The sequence below is a fragment of the Procambarus clarkii genome, chromosome 94 (assembly GCF_040958095.1).
Source record: "Procambarus clarkii isolate CNS0578487 chromosome 94, FALCON_Pclarkii_2.0, whole genome shotgun sequence".
In the NCBI taxonomy this organism is placed as follows: Eukaryota; Metazoa; Arthropoda; class Malacostraca; order Decapoda; family Cambaridae; genus Procambarus; species Procambarus clarkii.
Genome location: NC_091243.1, coordinates 5816828 through 5833625, shown reverse-complemented (window position 1 = coordinate 5833625; position 16798 = coordinate 5816828). Strand labels below are relative to the sequence as shown.

Genomic DNA, 16798 nt, shown 5'->3' with positions numbered 1-16798 from the left:
TGTCGTATTTAACTGTTAATATTTATTTAACAGTATTACCACATTATTGCTCCGGCAGATCCAGGTATTAACAGTATTACCACATTATTGCTCCGGCAGATCCAGGCATTAACAGTATTACCACATTATTGCTCCAGCAGATCCAGGCATTAACAGTATTACCACATTATTGCTCCAGCAGATCCAGGCATTAACAGTATTACCACATTATTGCTCCAGCAGATCCAGGCATTAACAGTATTACCACATTATTGCTCCAGCAGATCCAGGCATTAACAGTATTACCACATTATTGCTCCAGCAGATCCAGGCATTAACAGTATTACCACATTATTGCTCCAGCAGATCCAGGCATTAACAGTATTACCACATTATTGCTCCAGCAGATCCAGGCATTAACAGTATTACCACATTATTGCTCCGGCAGATCCAGGCATTAACAGTATTACCACATTATTGCTCCAGCAGATCCAGGCATTAACAGTATTACCACATTATTGCTCCAGCAGATCCAGGCATTAACAGTATTACCACATTATTGCTCCAGCAGATCCAGGCATTAACAGTATTACCACATTATTGCTCCGGCAGATCCAGGCATTAACAGTATTACCACATTATTGCTCCGGCAGATCCAGGCATTAACAGTATTACCACATTATTGCTCCAGCAGATCCAGGCATTAACAGTATTACCACATTATTGCTCCAGCAGATCCAGGCATTAACAGTATTACCACATTATTGCTCCGGCAGATCCAGGCATTAACAGTATTACCACATTATTGCTCCAGCAGATCCAGGCATTAACAGTATTACCACATTATTGCTCCAGCAGATCCAGGCATTAACAGTATTACCACATTATTGCTCCAGCAGATCCAGGCATTAACAGTATTACCACATTATTGCTCCAGCAGATCCAGGCATTAACAGTATTACCACATTATTGCTCCAGCAGATCCAGGCATTAACAGTATTACCACATTATTGCTCCAGCAGATCCAGCCATTAACAGTATTACCACATTATTGCTCCAGCAGATCCAGGCATTAACAGTATTACCACATTATTGCTCCGGCAGATCCAGGCATTAACAGTATTACCACATCCACCGCGCCAAAATATCCAGTTCCTGTCAGGGAAAAAACTATTTCCTGGGACACGAATGGCGGATCCTTCCTCGGAGGAGTTTCTTGTCCGTTCTGGAAGTCGGCGTTCATCCCCACGAAAGTCAGGAATCACGTAATAACTATTTCGTGCGTTCGTGCAATATTTATCGTCTGCCATTTCGTCTTTCGTCAGTACGAGTTTTTTCGTGGGTTTCAGGTCCCGTCCTGAGACTTTCTCGCTTCGTGCTTCCTCTCACTGATTGTTCTCGCTCTTAGTTTCCTTCTCTCTCTCTCTCTCTCTCTCTCTCTCTCTCTCTCTCTCTCTCTCTCTCTCTCTCTCTCTCTCTCTCTCTCTCTCTCTCTCTCTCTCTCTCTCTCTCTCTCTCTCTCTCTCTCTCTCTCTCTCCCGTCTCCAGCACAAGGTGGTGCCTAATGCCATTACCAGTGCCAGGTCGAACAGAGGCACTCTCGGCGAAATTGAGAAAAGTTCACACACTCGAGCCTTTGTAAGGCCGGAACGATATTTGATTTCATCCAAATACTGCTCGGAAATTTAATTCGTTTTTCTGCATTTACACCCAGAGTTGAGTGTCCAGGAACGTGTTCACTGGGACCCCAGTACACACCGTTAGAGTGTTCACTGGGACCCCAGTACACACCGTTAGAGTGTTCACTGGGACCCACTACACAGCAGCGGGTCAGGGGTGACCCACCACACACGGGAGCGGGTCAGGGACACCCACCACACACAGGAGCGGGTCAGGGTGACCCACCACACACGGGAGCGGGTCAGGGTGACCCACCACACACAGGAGCGGGTCAGGGTGACCCACCACACACGGGAGCGGGTCAGGGTGACCCACCACACATAGGAGCGGGTCAGGGTGACCCACCACACATAGGAGCGGGTCAGGGTGACCCACCACACACAGGAGCGGGTCACGAACACCCACCACACACAGGAGCGGGTCAGGGTGACCCACCACACACACGAGCGGGTCAGGGACACCCACCACACACAGGAGCGGGTCAGGGACACCCACCACACACAGGAGCGGGTCAGGGTGACCCACCACACACACTAGCGGGTCAGGGACACCCACCACACACACGAGCGGGTCAGGGACACCCACCACACACAGGAGCGGGTCAGGGACACCCACCACACACAGGAGCGGGTCAGGGACACACACCACACACAGGAGCGGGTCAGGGACACCCACCACACACAGGAGCGGGTCAGGGACACCCACCACACACAGGAGCGGGTCAGGGACACCCACCACACACAGGAGCGGGTCAGGGACACCCACCACACACGGGAGCGGGTCAGGGACACCCACCACACACAGGAGCGGGTCAGGGACACCCACCACACACAGGAGCGGGTCAGGGACACCCACCACACACAGGAGCGGGTCAGGGACACACACCACACACAGGAGCGGGTCAGGGACACCCACCACACACAGGAGTGGGTCAGGGTGACCCACCACATACGGGAGCGGGTCAGGGTGACCCACCACATACGGGAGTGGGTCAGGGACACCCACCACACACAGGAGCGGGTCAGGGACACCCACCACACACAGGAGCGGGTCAGGGACACCCACCACACACAGGAGCGGGTCAGGGACACCCACCACACACAGGAGCGGGTCAGGGACACCCACCACACACAGGAGCGGGTCAGGGACACCCACCACACACAGGAGCGGGTCAGGGACACCCACCACACACAGGAGCGGGTCAGGGACACCCACCACACACAGGAGCGGGTCAGGGACACCCACCACACACAGGAGCGGGTCAGGGTGACCCACCACACACAGGAGCGGGTCAGGGACACCCACCACACACAGGAGTGGGTCAGGGACACCCACCACACACAGGAGCGGGTCAGGGACACCCACCACACACAGGAGCGGGTCAGGGACACCCACCACACACAGGAGCGGGTCAGGGACACCCACCACACACAGGAGCGGGTCAGGGACACCCACCACACACGGGAGCGGGTCAGGGACACCCACCACACACAGCAGCGGGTCAGGGGTGACCCACCACACACGGGAGCGGGTCAGGGACACCCACCACACACGGGAGCGGGTCAGGGTGACCCACCACACACGGGAGCGGGTCAGGGACACCCACCACACACGGGAGCGGGTCAGGGACACCCACCACACACAGGAGCGGGTCAGGGACACCCACCACACACGGGAGCGGGTCAGGGACACCCACCACACACGGGAGCGGGTCAGGGACACACACCACACACAGCAGCGGGTCAGGGACACACACCACACACGGGAGCGGGTCAGGGACACACACCACACACAGGAGCGGGTCAGGGACACCCACCACACACAGGAGCGGGTCAGGGACACCCACCACACACGGGAGCGGGTCAGGGACACCCACCACACACAGGAGCGGGTCAGGGACACCCACCACACACAGGAGCGGGTCAGGGACACCCACCACACACAGGAGCGGGTCAGGGACACCCACCACACACAGCAGCGGGTCAGGGACACCCACCACACACAGGAGCGGGTCAGGGACACACACCACACACGGGAGCGGGTCAGGGACACCCACCACACACAGGAGTGGGTCAGGGACACCCACCACACACAGGAGCGGGTCAGGGACACCCACCACACACAGGAGAGCACCAACTGGGGACCACCAGTCAGCCCAGCACAGCCTCACGGTCACCAACTAAAAAACAAACTCACATTCTGTACATGTAATATTGACTTATTTTTACAGTTAGTAATCTATGTCTATAAATTGAAATGTTTGTCTCTCTGTCCGAGGTTGGAGGCCAAATGACCGAGCCCAGCCTCTCCTAACTTTGCACTTTGATTCCTACAGGGCACGTGCCCAACATGGTCTGGTTCAAACCGTCATAATTCAAGAGAGAACAGCGTGCCACGGTCCCGCACTGAACCCCATGACGATTTTGATACTGGTGGCCAGTGTCAAAATCAAATCAGTGTCAAAAAAAAGGTTGATGTGTCAGGCCCCCCTCCGAGGCCCATCCCCTGCACTCTCCCGCCTAGGTGTCAGGGAGGTGACTCTCCCTGGCACCTAGGTGTCAGGAAGGCACCTGACACTCCCGAGGTGTCAGCCAGTGTCCTCCCGACGCTGGCTGACGTGCACCCGTAAACTGCAATTTTGATTTATGTTCTCTATAAAGCGAGCCGTTTTTCAGCTTTAAATATTACACTAAGGCCAAAAACTGATGTACTAAAAATGGTAGCGGCTAGTGACACTGACGTGATGTCCCGTTTTCTGTTGTATCCTCAGGTTTGGTTAGGTTCGGGTTAATTTAATACAACAGTTTACTGATGGTGGGAACACTCTAGAGAGCGGGCTGTCCTGTCACCACAGCGGCGCCATCAGTATAAACACCCACACAATGACACCAGTCACTTCTCTTATACTCGTCCAACATCCCATAAATATTTTCCATGGTAGTCGTACTCTTCATGGACTTGCAGAACTGTTTCTCCTCACTGATAAATCCGATATTCACAAGCAGCCGTGCCACGCTTGCCGGCGCCCACCACTGCTACCATCACCATCTCAGCAGCCGCACTAGCAGACGTGCTGTCTACAAGTACTAACACCACCACCAACGCTTCTGAAGTAGCTTCTACCACCAATCCACGACACCTGAGCCTACCTCAGGCTACGAGACGAAAGATGAAAACCACCAACTACGGAGGTTACGGACTCCTTAGACGAGGAAATCTTAGTAGGAGCTCCACCGCCGCGCCACAGATACGACACCTACTCGGTACAAGACCTGCTCATGGAGGCCACATCACCAAACTCCAACGACAGCACGACTCAGTCAAAGAAAAACCGGCAGTCCTAGAGGTCTACACTAACCTCACCAGCTCCATAACTGGTACAGCCAGCCCTCCGAGGCTGAATTCCACCATGAAGCGCCTCATTCATCCCCCAGATCTCTAGTATCAGCCATTGATACAAATAATGGCTCCAAAGAGCCTCCATTTACGGGCTCGCCATAGCCCGTGCTACTTGGAACTTTTTCTTCCGAGTAGCTAAATCTAAAACAAGAAGAGCCTCGCTTGTGGCTTGTGTGTTCTCGCCCCAGTGTCAGGTAGAGTATTCACAGGTTCTCACGCACTACAGTCACATCCTCGACCATCCCGTCTATCCTTCCACCCACACCAATGGTCGCCGAGGATACCACCACCTGCTTGCCGGCATTATCCTAAAACAACTTCTGATCAACGTCAATTTTTTTTTTCGCAGCGGCCACTGGGAAATGATGCTGAAGAGGATACGAGTGGTCTCTGGGACCGACTGTCTGTCCGCTGGGGTGGTGAGGACCAAGAACCCTTTACCGTGAGACTCTTTAATACACGGCCTCAATGCACGCATAAGTCAACCTATTCCCCCACAGAGTACTTCACACACCCCCACGCTGCCCCCCCTTCCCCCGGGGGGAGCTCTCATGCCTCATAATAGTGAGGTGGAGTTATCATTGCTCAGGGAGTAGGATAAGGCCCAGCTTGTGTTGTGAGGTGATCACACTCTGTCATCTGGTATGACTCTACCTTGCTAATATACCACTTTGGTATCACAATTACCCCCTCTTGCCTCCTCTTCACTACCATGCCACCAGATACTTCAGAGGAGAGAAGAACCAGACAAAGTATATAAGACATTACTGACACCTCCCCAAGTATCTACATATCAGTTTCACATCAAAATATACAGATGTTTTATCACTCAGGGTATCCATCTTCCCCCATGTTCAAACCCTATGACTGAAAACATGTCCTTCTTCATGAACTACAGAATACTTAATAATAACTCCGGACCTGCTACTGGTCGAAGGATATGTCTAACTGTCCCTTCCCAGAGTCGTCTCACCTTGCTACGCTCTAGCGGCTTCGGTCGACAACTTGGTATCCCCATATTACCGACGCTTCCACTCACTGCAGGCCTCCCAGCCCTCGTAGCTCCTCGGACAATTCAGCAAGGCGTGCCCAAGCGGCGTACCCACACAGCACAGATATCGGCCAGCATACATCGGGTGACCGTCGCTCCGTGAGTGCTCCCTACTACAGCGCAGCCCCACACACCATGTGACCTCCGCCTAGCACCCCTATTGGTCAACGTCGATGGCGTCCGGCGTCGTCACGGAACTAACCACCTGCCGGACCCTATGGTGGTTCACGTTCCAAGAGGTAGATACTTCTCTCTCTGTGTTGCCGTATGGCCTGCATGACCCGGCAACGGCAACACTGACTCACTGTACTCACCTCTCTCGTTATTGATGAGTCTTGTCGTGTGAAGAAACCTATAGATATTCTGGCCTCAGTGTGGGAGGTTTCCCTTTTAAACGTCTTCGTAGTTTTGAAGGTTTCAAAATTTACTGAAGAATATGTCTCATTAAGAGAACAAAATTGCGGAACAACGCCCCACCGTTGCTGTCCCCTTCCTTATACTTCCTCAATTTGGATTTTCCCTAATTTGTTGTGACACTATTTCCTGCAACTGGCCTTGGTGAAGCACCAGTGATGTCTAATGTATAACAAAATATAAATCTTGAGTGTGTGACTATGACCAAACACGCCCGCAAACACAACAACAACAATGTATACAGAATATTCACCAAATACGTCTTTATTTCGTATAGAGGCGGACCCCAGCTTGGGTGACCCCTGCGTGGGTCGGACCCCAGCTTGGCCGCCCCCTGCGTGGGTCGGACCCCAGCTTGGGCGACCCCTGCGTGGGTCGGACCCCAGCTTGGGCGACCCCTGCGTGGGTCGGACCCCAGCTTGGGCGCCCCTGCGTGGGTCGGACCCCAGCTTGGGCGCCCCCTGCGTTGGTCGGACCCCAGCTTGGGTCGGACCCCAGCTTGGGCGACCCCTGGGTGGGTCGGACTCCAGCTTCGTCGCCCCCTGCGTGGGTCGGACCCCAGCTTGGGCGACCCCTGCGTGGGTCGGACCCCAGCTTGGGTGCCCCCTGCGTGGGTCGGACCCCAGCTTGGGTGCCCCCTGCGTGGGTCGGACCCCAGCTTGGGTGCCCCCTGCGTGGGTCGGACCCCCAGCTTGGCCGCCCCCTGCGTGGGTCGGACCCCAACCTGGGCGACCCCTGCGTGGGTCGGACCCCAGCTTGGGTGCCCCCTGCGTGGGTCGGACCCCAGCTTGGGTGCCCCCTGCGTGGGTCAGACCCCAGCTTGGGCGACCCCTGCGTGGGTCGGACCCCAGCTTGGGCGACCCCTGCGTGGGTCGGACCCCAGCTTGGCCGCCCCCTGCGTGGGTCGGACATATGAATGTTGGATATAAACAGTAGCTGCCTCGTATGGTCCAGAGGACCTTCTGCTTCTCTTGTATCCTTAATGGTGTAAGGGCTTGACAACCCCCAACCTTATCATCCACTGGTTCCTTACCTCTGGTTGTCAAAGACTGACAACCAAGGATTGACAACCAACATATTTCCCCTCCACTAAGGATCGGATGGGAGCCGAGACAGTTCTCCATGTGATGACATGACTTGAGAAACCCCTGCTAAATCCTTCAGTAGATGGCATGCCCTCAGAAACTCCTCCTAAATCCTCCAGTAAATGGCATCCTCTCAGAAACTCCTGCCGGTAACCTATACAGTTTTTTGTGTGTGAACTGGCATTTCAAAACGCACAATAACTAACGATGAAGAATTTCAAAACTCTGGAATTAAATTTAGAAAAATTGAGAGAGGAAATCCTATAGCATTGTTTAAAGTATGGTAATGACTGGCAGTCTAGTGATCCCGAGATGATGTTATAGGAGACTAGCAGCACCATATCGTTATTTACACCACATCCCCACCAGCACATCCCCACCAGCACCACATCCCCACCAGCACCACATCTCCACCAGCACCACATCCCCACCAGCACCACATCCCCACCAGCACCACATCCCCACCAGCACCAGCACCAGCACCACATCCCCACCAGCACCACATCCCCACCAGCACCACATCCCCACCAGCACCACATCCCCACCAACACCACATCCCCACCAGCACCACATCCCCACCAGCACCACATCCCCACCAGCACCACATCCCCACCAGCACCACATCCCCACCAGCACCACATCCCCACCAGCACCACATCCCCACCAGCACCACATCCCCACCAGCACCACATCCCCACCAGCACCACATCCCCACCAGCACCACATATCCACCATCATCACATCACCAGCACCACATCTCCACCAGCACCACATCCTCACCAGCACCACATCCCCACCAGCACCACATATCCACCATCATCACATCACCAGCACCACATCTCCACCAGCACCACATCCCCACCAGCACCACATATCCACCATCATCACATCACCAGCACCACATCTCCACCAGCACCACATCCTCACCAGCACCACATCCCCACCAGCACCACATATCCACCATCATCACATCACCAGCACCACATCTCCACCAGCACCACATCCCACCAGCACCACATCCCCACCAAAACCACATCCCCACCAGCACCACATCCCCACCAGCACCACATCCCCACCAGCACCACATCCCCACCAGCACCACATCCCCACCAGCACCACATCCCCACCAGCACCACATATCCACCATCATCACATCACCAGCACCACATCTCCACCAGCACCACATCCTCACCAGCACCACATCCCCACCAGCACCACATATCCACCATCATCACATCACCAGCACCACATCTCCACCAGCACCACATCCCACCAGCACCACATCACCACCAACAACACATCCCCACCAGCACCACATCCCCACCAACACCACATCCCCACCAGCACCACATCCCCACCAACAACACATCCCCACCAGCACCACATCCCCACCAACACCACATCCCCACCAACACCACATCCCCACCAACACCACATCCCCACCAACACCACATCCCCACCAACACCACATCCCCACCAGCACCACATCCCCACCAGCACCACATCACCACCAGCACCACATCACCACCAACACCACATCCCCACCAACACCACATCCCCACCAGCACCACATCCCCACCAGCACCACATCCCCACCAACAACACATCCCCACCAGCACCACATCCCCACCAACAACACATCCCCACCAGCACCACATCCCCACCAGCACCACATCCCCACCAGCACCACATCCCCACCAGCACCACATCCCCACCAGCACCACATCCCCACCAGCACCACATCCCCACCAACAACACATCCCCACCAGCACCACATCCCCACCAGCACCACATCCCCACCAGCACCACATCCCCACCAGCACCACATCACCACCAACAACACATCCCCACCAGCACCACATCCCCACCAACACCACATCCCCACCAGCACCACATCCCCACCAACACCACATCCCCACCAACACCACATCCCCACCAACACCACATCCCCACCAACACCACATCCCCACCAACACCACATCCCCACCAGCACCAGCACCACATCCCCACCAGCACCACATCCCCACCAACACCACATCCCCACCAACACCACATCCCCACCAACACCACATCCCCACCAGCACCACATCCCCACCAGCACCACATCACCACCAACAACACATCCCCACCAACACCACATCCCCACCAACACCACATCCCCACCAGCACCACATCACCACCAACAACACATCCCCACCAACAACACATCCCCACCAGCACCACATCCCCACCAGCACCACATCCCCACCAACACCACATCCCCACCAACACCACATCCCCACCAACACCACATCCCCACCAACACCACATCCCCACCAACACCACATCCCCACCAGCACCACATCCCCACCAACAACACATCCCCACCAGCACCACATCCCCACCAACACCACATCCCCACCAACACCACATCCCCACCAACACCACATCCCCACCAGCACCACATCCCCACCAACACCACATCCCCACCAACACCACATCCCCACCAACAACACATCCCCACCAGCACCAGCACCAGCACCACATCCCCACCAGCACCACATCCCCACCAACAACACATCCCCACCAACACCACATCACCACCAGCACCACATCCCCACCAACACCACATCCCCACCAACACCACATCCCCACCAGCATCACATCACCACCAGCATCACATCACCACCAGCACCACATCACCACCAGCACCACATCCCCACCAACACCACATCCCCACCAACACCACATCCCCACCAGCACCACATCCCCACCAACACCACATCCCCACCAACACCACATCCCCACCAGCATCACATCACCACCAGCATCACATCACCACCAGCACCACATCCCCACCAACAACACATCCCCACCAGCACCACATCCCCACCAACACCACATCCCCACCAGCACCACATCCCCATCAACACCCAAGCTTTAATTCATTCATAAAACATCTCAAGTCAGTTATATCGGAGCACACGTGCTCCGCAGGGCATGTGTGTGTCATAACACATGTTTACCTCATATCAGGTGTGTGACAACATCCCATATCTCACAAACAATGCATTAACTCATATGAATGGCTCTAAATAAAGAATTTATATAAATCCTTACTCTTTATATAAAGATTCATTTACAAGTATTATCATAAAAAGCCCTAATTTCAAGTGACTATTATATATATCGAAGAAGTCATGTATAAAACAAATAGTCATAATGAAATACCTAACATACATACTATTGTTATATAGAGAGGTACCGTTGGCGGCGCTCATGCGTGGCGGGGAGCAGAGTTCTCATGTCCTGCTGCACAATAGCTTCTCTTCGTGGATGTTTAATGAGGCAGCGGCAAGTGTTCCCTGCTGAGCGTGTCATCTTGACGTCGGTGTCATGCCAACTTCACGGCAACATCTTTACGTCACATGGTAACGCAACAACATCTTCACTATAAACGTAAGTTGCTTCCTTAACAGACATCAGCTGCTGTTCCCTGGGAATTCTTTATCCATGTAATTTTCTTCTCCCGTTTAGTGTTAAGTATAGAGGAAAGTGTTAGTGGATGGTGGGTGTGTGGGTGGGAGGAGTGAGGTGTTGTGATGCCCGAGCGGGCTGAGGGAGGGTGGCAGGCGTCACTCTGGCTCCCACAGACACCACACAGCCTCGCCACCACCGCCCACAGCCTCACCACCGCCGCCCACAGCCTTGCCACCGCCCACAGCCTCACCACCGCCGCCCACAGCCCCACCACCGCCCACAGCTGTATACACCCCTCGGGGTGTCTTCATAATGACATGCGCGGGCAGAGTTTTTTGTTTTTTTGGTCATGTCGAGACCAATTGCTTTATAAAATGTTGTTTATAAACCGTCAATTGCTATCAATACTTCTATAGAGTATCTAGGATATCTGCTCGTCGCAGGTGTGTTTATGGTTGTGAGTCTTGTATGGTCCCGTCACTCGGGGGAGAAGAGCGGCGGCATCCACCACAAACACCTGTTCTACAGCTACCCCATCTCTCTCCCCCCACCCTCCCCCATGACCCTGAGGCCCGGGCCTGGCCCTGTGCTACCCACCGTACTGGCACTGGGCAGCCACGGCCAGCCACGGGCGGCACTGGCAACTCCAAAGCACGGAACAGTGAGCGCAGTGGGAGAGCGCCCGGGAGTGACTCGCCTCTCTGGCACCGCGAACACGACTAACCTTTGCCTGATGTGGTTGGCCCCCCGCGAGGCTGGTGCCGCTCTGGGGGTGCCACACGCGCCCCTTTGTGTTGGCACTCACCTTGACTCGTACTCATCATACTCCACTTAGGTCATTAGGTGAGTACTAAGGACAAGAGTGAGAGGAAGGGTGAGGGAGTGTGAGGCAGGCAGAGAGGAAAAGCAGCATGGTAGGTTTGGGAGAGTCCATCCTCCGAGCTTACAGCATCAGCCCCGCCCACCGCACTCACTCATCCCGGCATCCTACCTCCTGCATCCTTCCTCTCTTCCTCCCGCCCTACCTCCTCCTCCTCCCCCCTCCCCCCCACCTCCTACCGCCGGTCCTATACCATTGAATTTATAGTTACGATACCAGAGAAATTACAATACACCACGACACTAAGCCTCCTCCACCTCCTGCCTCTCTCGGTGTTCCTCCTCTTGCCCCTCTTGACTCTCCTCCTGCCCCCCCCCCCTCCTCCTAACCCACCTCTTGCCCCTTCCTCGTCTTCCTAACCCACCTCTTGCCCCATCCTCCTCCTTCCTCCTCCTCCTGACCCACCTCTTGCCCCTTCCTCCTCCTTCCTCGTCCTCCTGACCCACCTCTTGCCCCTCCCTCGTCCTCCTGACCCACCTCTTGCCCCTTCCTCCTCCTTCCTCCTCCTCCTGACCCACCTCCTGCTCCTCCTGACCATCAACGTGACAGGCACAAATCTTAAGATCATACAAAAGAACTTATCATTACAATCATCAACCTACGCCATGAGGCGCTGGAGTAAAACAGTGTCGTTGTCTCAGAACTATTTACTGACGTTCACCACCAGGAAGACTGTAAGATCTACTGGGTCCACCCAGAAAATTGCCTCACACCTTCAAGTCTATGCAATTTCTACTTTGTTCTTTCCTTGCGCTTCCCAATTTAACTCTCCTGTTTTGGTTTGTTTATGAAGTACGATGTGTGTGGAAGCAACCAATCCCAGCCGTGCTCTTTAACGACCCTCGGCCAATCAATGATGCGTCAAGGCTCAGACTCACGTGTAAAATCACTGGCAACACGTCAGAGATTACGGCTGGCCCCAGAGGTATTATGACCGCCCTGGCTCCTCTCAGACCGCCCTGGCTCCTCTCAGACCGTCCTGGCTCCTCTCAGACCGCCCTGGCTCCTCTCAGACCGTCTTGGCTCCTCTCAGACCGCCCTGGCTCCTCTCAGACCGTCCTGGCTCCTTTCAGACTGTCCTGGCTCCTCTCAGACCGTCCTGGTTTCTCTCAGACCGTCCTGGCTCCTCTCAGACCGTCCTGGCTCCTCTCAGACCGTCCTGGCTCCTCTCAGACCGTCCTGGCTCCTCTCAGACCGTCCTGGCTCCTCTCAGACCGCCCTGGCTCCTCTCAGACCGTCCTGGCTCCTCTCAGACCGTCCTGGCTCCTCTCAGACCGTCCTGGCTCCTCTCAGACCGTCCTGGCTCCTCTCAGACCGTCCTGGCTCCTCTCAGACCGTCCTGGCTCCTCTCAGACCGTCCTGGCTCCTCTCAGACCGTCCTGGCTCCTCTCAGACCGTCCTGGCTCCTCTCAGACCGCCCTGGCTCCTCTCAGACCGCCCTGGCTCCTCTCAGACCGTCCTGGCTCCTCTCAGACCGTCCTGGCTCCTCTCAGACCGTCCTGGCTCCTCTCAGACCGTCCTGGCTCCTCTCAGACCGTCCTGACTCCTCTCAGACCGTCCTGGCTACTGTGAGACCGTCCTGGCTACTGTGAGACCGTCCTGGCTACTGTGAGACCGTCCTGGCTCCTCTCAGACCGTCCTGGCTCCTCTCAGACCGTCCTGGCTACTGTGAGACCGTCCTGGCTACTGTGAGACCGTCCTGGCTACTGTGAGACCGTCCTGGCTCCTCTCAGACCGCCCTGGCTCCTCTCAGACCGCCCTGGCTCCTCTCAGACCGCACTGGCTACTGTGAGACCGTCCTGGCTCCTCTCAGACCGTCCTGGCTACTGTGAGACCGTCCTGGCAACTGTGAAACCATCCTGGCTACTGTGAGACCGTCCTGGCTACTGTGAGACCGTCCTGGGTACTGTAAGACCGTCCTGGCTCCTCTCAGACCGTCCTGGCTACTGTGAGACCGTCCTGGCTACTGTGAGACCGTCCTGGCTACTGTGAGACCGTTCTGGCTACTGTGAGATCATCCTGGCTACTGTGAGACCGTCCTGGCTACTGTGAGACCATCCTGGCTACTGTGAGACCGTCCTGGCTACTGTGAGACCGTCCTGGCTCCTCTCAGACCGTCCTGGCTACTGTGAGACCGTCATGGCTCCTCTCTGACCGTCCTGGCTCCTCTCAGACCGCCCTGGCTACTGTGAGACCGTCCTGGCTCCTCTCAGACCGTCCTGGCTACTGTGAGACCGTCCTGGCTACTGTGAGACCGTCCTGGCTACTGTGAGACCGTCCTGGCTCCTCTCAGACCGTCCTGGCTACTGTGAGACCGTCCTGGCTCCTCTCAGACCGTCCTGGCTCCTCTCAGACCGCCCTGGCTACTGTGAGACCGTCCTGGCTCCTCTCAGACCGTCCTGGCTACTGTGAGACCGTCCTGGCTCCTCTCAGACCGCCCTGGCTACTGTGAGACCGTCCTGGCTCCTCTCAGACCGTCCTGGCTACTGTGAGACCGTCCTGGCAACTGTGAAACCATCCTGGCTACTGTGAGACCGTCCTGGCTACTGTGAGACCGTCCTGGGTACTGTGAGACCGTCCTGGCTCCTCTCAGACCGTCCTGGCTACTGTGAGACCGTCCTGGCTACTGTGAGACCGTCCTGGCTACTGTGAGACCGTCCTGGCTACTGTGAGATCATCCTGGCTACTGTGAGACCGTCCTGGCTACTGTGAGACCATCCTGGCTACTGTGAGACCGTCCTGGCTACTGTGAGACCGTCCTGGCTCCTCTCAGACCGTCCTGGCTACTGTGAGACCGTCCTGGCTCCTCTCTGACCGTCCTGGCTCCTCTCAGACCGCCCTGGCTACTGTGAGACCGTCCTGGCTCCTCTCAGACCGTCCTGGCTACTGTGAGACCGTCCTGGCTACTGTGAGACCGTCCTGGCTACTGTGAGACCGTCCTGGCTCCTCTCAGACCGTCCTGGCTACTGTGAGACCGTCCTGGCTCCTCTCAGACCGTCCTGGCTCCTCTCAGACCGCCCTGGCTACTGTGAGACCGTCCTGGCTCCTCTCAGACCGTCCTGGCTACTGTGAGACCGTCCTGGCTCCTCTCAGACCGCCCTGGCTACTGTGAGACCGTCCTGGCTACTGTGAGACCGTCCTGGCTACTGTGAGACCGTCCTGGCTACTGTGAGACCGTCCTGGCTACTGTGAGATCGTCCTGGCTACTGTGAGATCATCCTGGCTACTGTGAGACCGTTCTGGCTACTGTGAGACCGTCCTGGCTACTGTGAGACCGTCCTGGCTACTGTGAGATCATCCTGGCTACTGTGAGACCGTCCTGGCTACTGTGAGACCATCCTGGCTACTGTGAGACCGTCCTGGCTACTGTGAGACCGTCCTGGCTACTGTGAGACCGTCCTGGCTACTGTGAGACCGTCCTGGCTACTGTGAGACCGTCCTGGCTACTGTGAGATCATCCTGGCTACTGTGAGACCGTTCTGGCTACTGTGAGACCGTCCTGGCTACTGTGAGACCGTCCTGGCTACTGTGAGATCATCCTGGCTACTGTGAGACCGTCCTGGCAACTGTGAAACAGTTCCAGCTGCTGCCCGTGTACAAGGCAGCAGTGTGCGCGCGCGCAAGGATGTCTGCTGGTGTTCGTGTAATGCAGGAGCTGAGAACACCGGCAGACTATTAGTCCCCGCAGACTAGTGTGTTCTAGCAGAGCTCTCTCCACACCCCCGGCGGCAGACATCCTCCTGCTGCCCCCACACTGTGCCTGCCACAGACGAGAGAGGAAGGCAGCGATGGAGGAGACGAGGGAGGAAGGCAGCGATGGAGGAGACGAGGGAGGAAGGCAGCGATGGAGGAGACGAGGGAGGAAGGCAGCGATGGAGGAGACGAGGGAGGGCGCTGCAGGGATGGAGGAGACGAGGGAGGAAGGCAGCGATGGAGGAGACGAGGGAGGAAGGCAGCGATGGAGGAGACGAGGGAGGAAGGCAGCGATGGAGGAGACGAGGGAGGGCGCTGCAGGGATGGAGGAGACGAGGGAGGAAGGCAGCGATGGAGGAGACGAGGGAGGGCGCTGCAGGGATGGAGGAGACGAGGGAGGAAGGCAGCGATTGAGGAGACGAGGGAGGAAGGCAGCGATGGAGGAGACGAGGGAGGAAGGCAGCGATGGAGGAGACGAGGGAGGAAGGCAGCGATGGAGGAGACGAGGGAGGGCGCTGCAGGGATGGAGGAGACGAGGGAGGAAGGCAGCGATGGAGGAGACGAGGAAGGCAGCGAAGGAGGAGACGAGGGAGGAAGGCAGCGATGGAGGAGACGAGGGAGGGCGCTGCAGGGATGGAGTAAAGGAGATAGAGAGGGAAGGATGGAGGAGAGATGCGAGGAAGGGATGGATGGAGGAGAGGAGAGGAAAGAGGAATGGAGGAGAGAAAGGAGGATGGGACACAGGCAGGAGTCTTCTATAAGTTACGTGGTTCAATTTAAATTCTATATGACTTTTGCACACACAAGATGTGAAGAGTAAGTAAGTGGCTGAAAAGGAAGTTATGGAATGGGGAGGGAAGTAAAGGGCTGGGAAAGAAACTCAGAGGAAATACTAAGGATAGGTATGAGTATACCTGCTGACGTGGTTGGTGTTCACCCGGCACCTCACATTCAACAACTCATCAGACCGTCCTGGTCTGATGAGTTGATAAATCTTCTAAAAGTTTCATCACTGAAACTTTCCTGCAGGTTACCGTCGATGGTATTGTTAACTTGTTTGACTCATCTTCAACCCTGTTTCAGGATCACTGTTTGCTCCTTAACACCCGTCTTGCCAATCATTATTGTCATAGCTCCTCGTCTTTTGTTTAGAGAGGA

General features: G+C 55.9%; 1 protein-coding gene and 1 long non-coding RNA gene across 2 annotated transcripts in view; one reads left to right on the top strand and one right to left on the bottom strand.

The window, feature by feature from the left end:
* The window catches only part of LOC138359920 (uncharacterized), a 188468-nt gene extending 176590 nt beyond the window's left edge, over positions 1-11878 (bottom strand). The window contains exon 1 of the long non-coding RNA XR_011226147.1: positions 11665-11878. This is a non-coding gene — a long non-coding RNA (uncharacterized lncRNA). The remainder of the gene's footprint in view (positions 1-11664) is intronic.
* Positions 11879-15735: 3857 nt separating this feature from the next.
* LOC138359979 (octapeptide-repeat protein T2-like) lies at positions 15736-16401 on the top strand. The gene has a single exon (XM_069319857.1). It carries the CDS (start codon positions 15736-15738, stop codon positions 16399-16401), a length of 666 nt encoding a protein of 221 aa, XP_069175958.1.
* Positions 16402-16798: the final 397 nt, after the last annotated feature.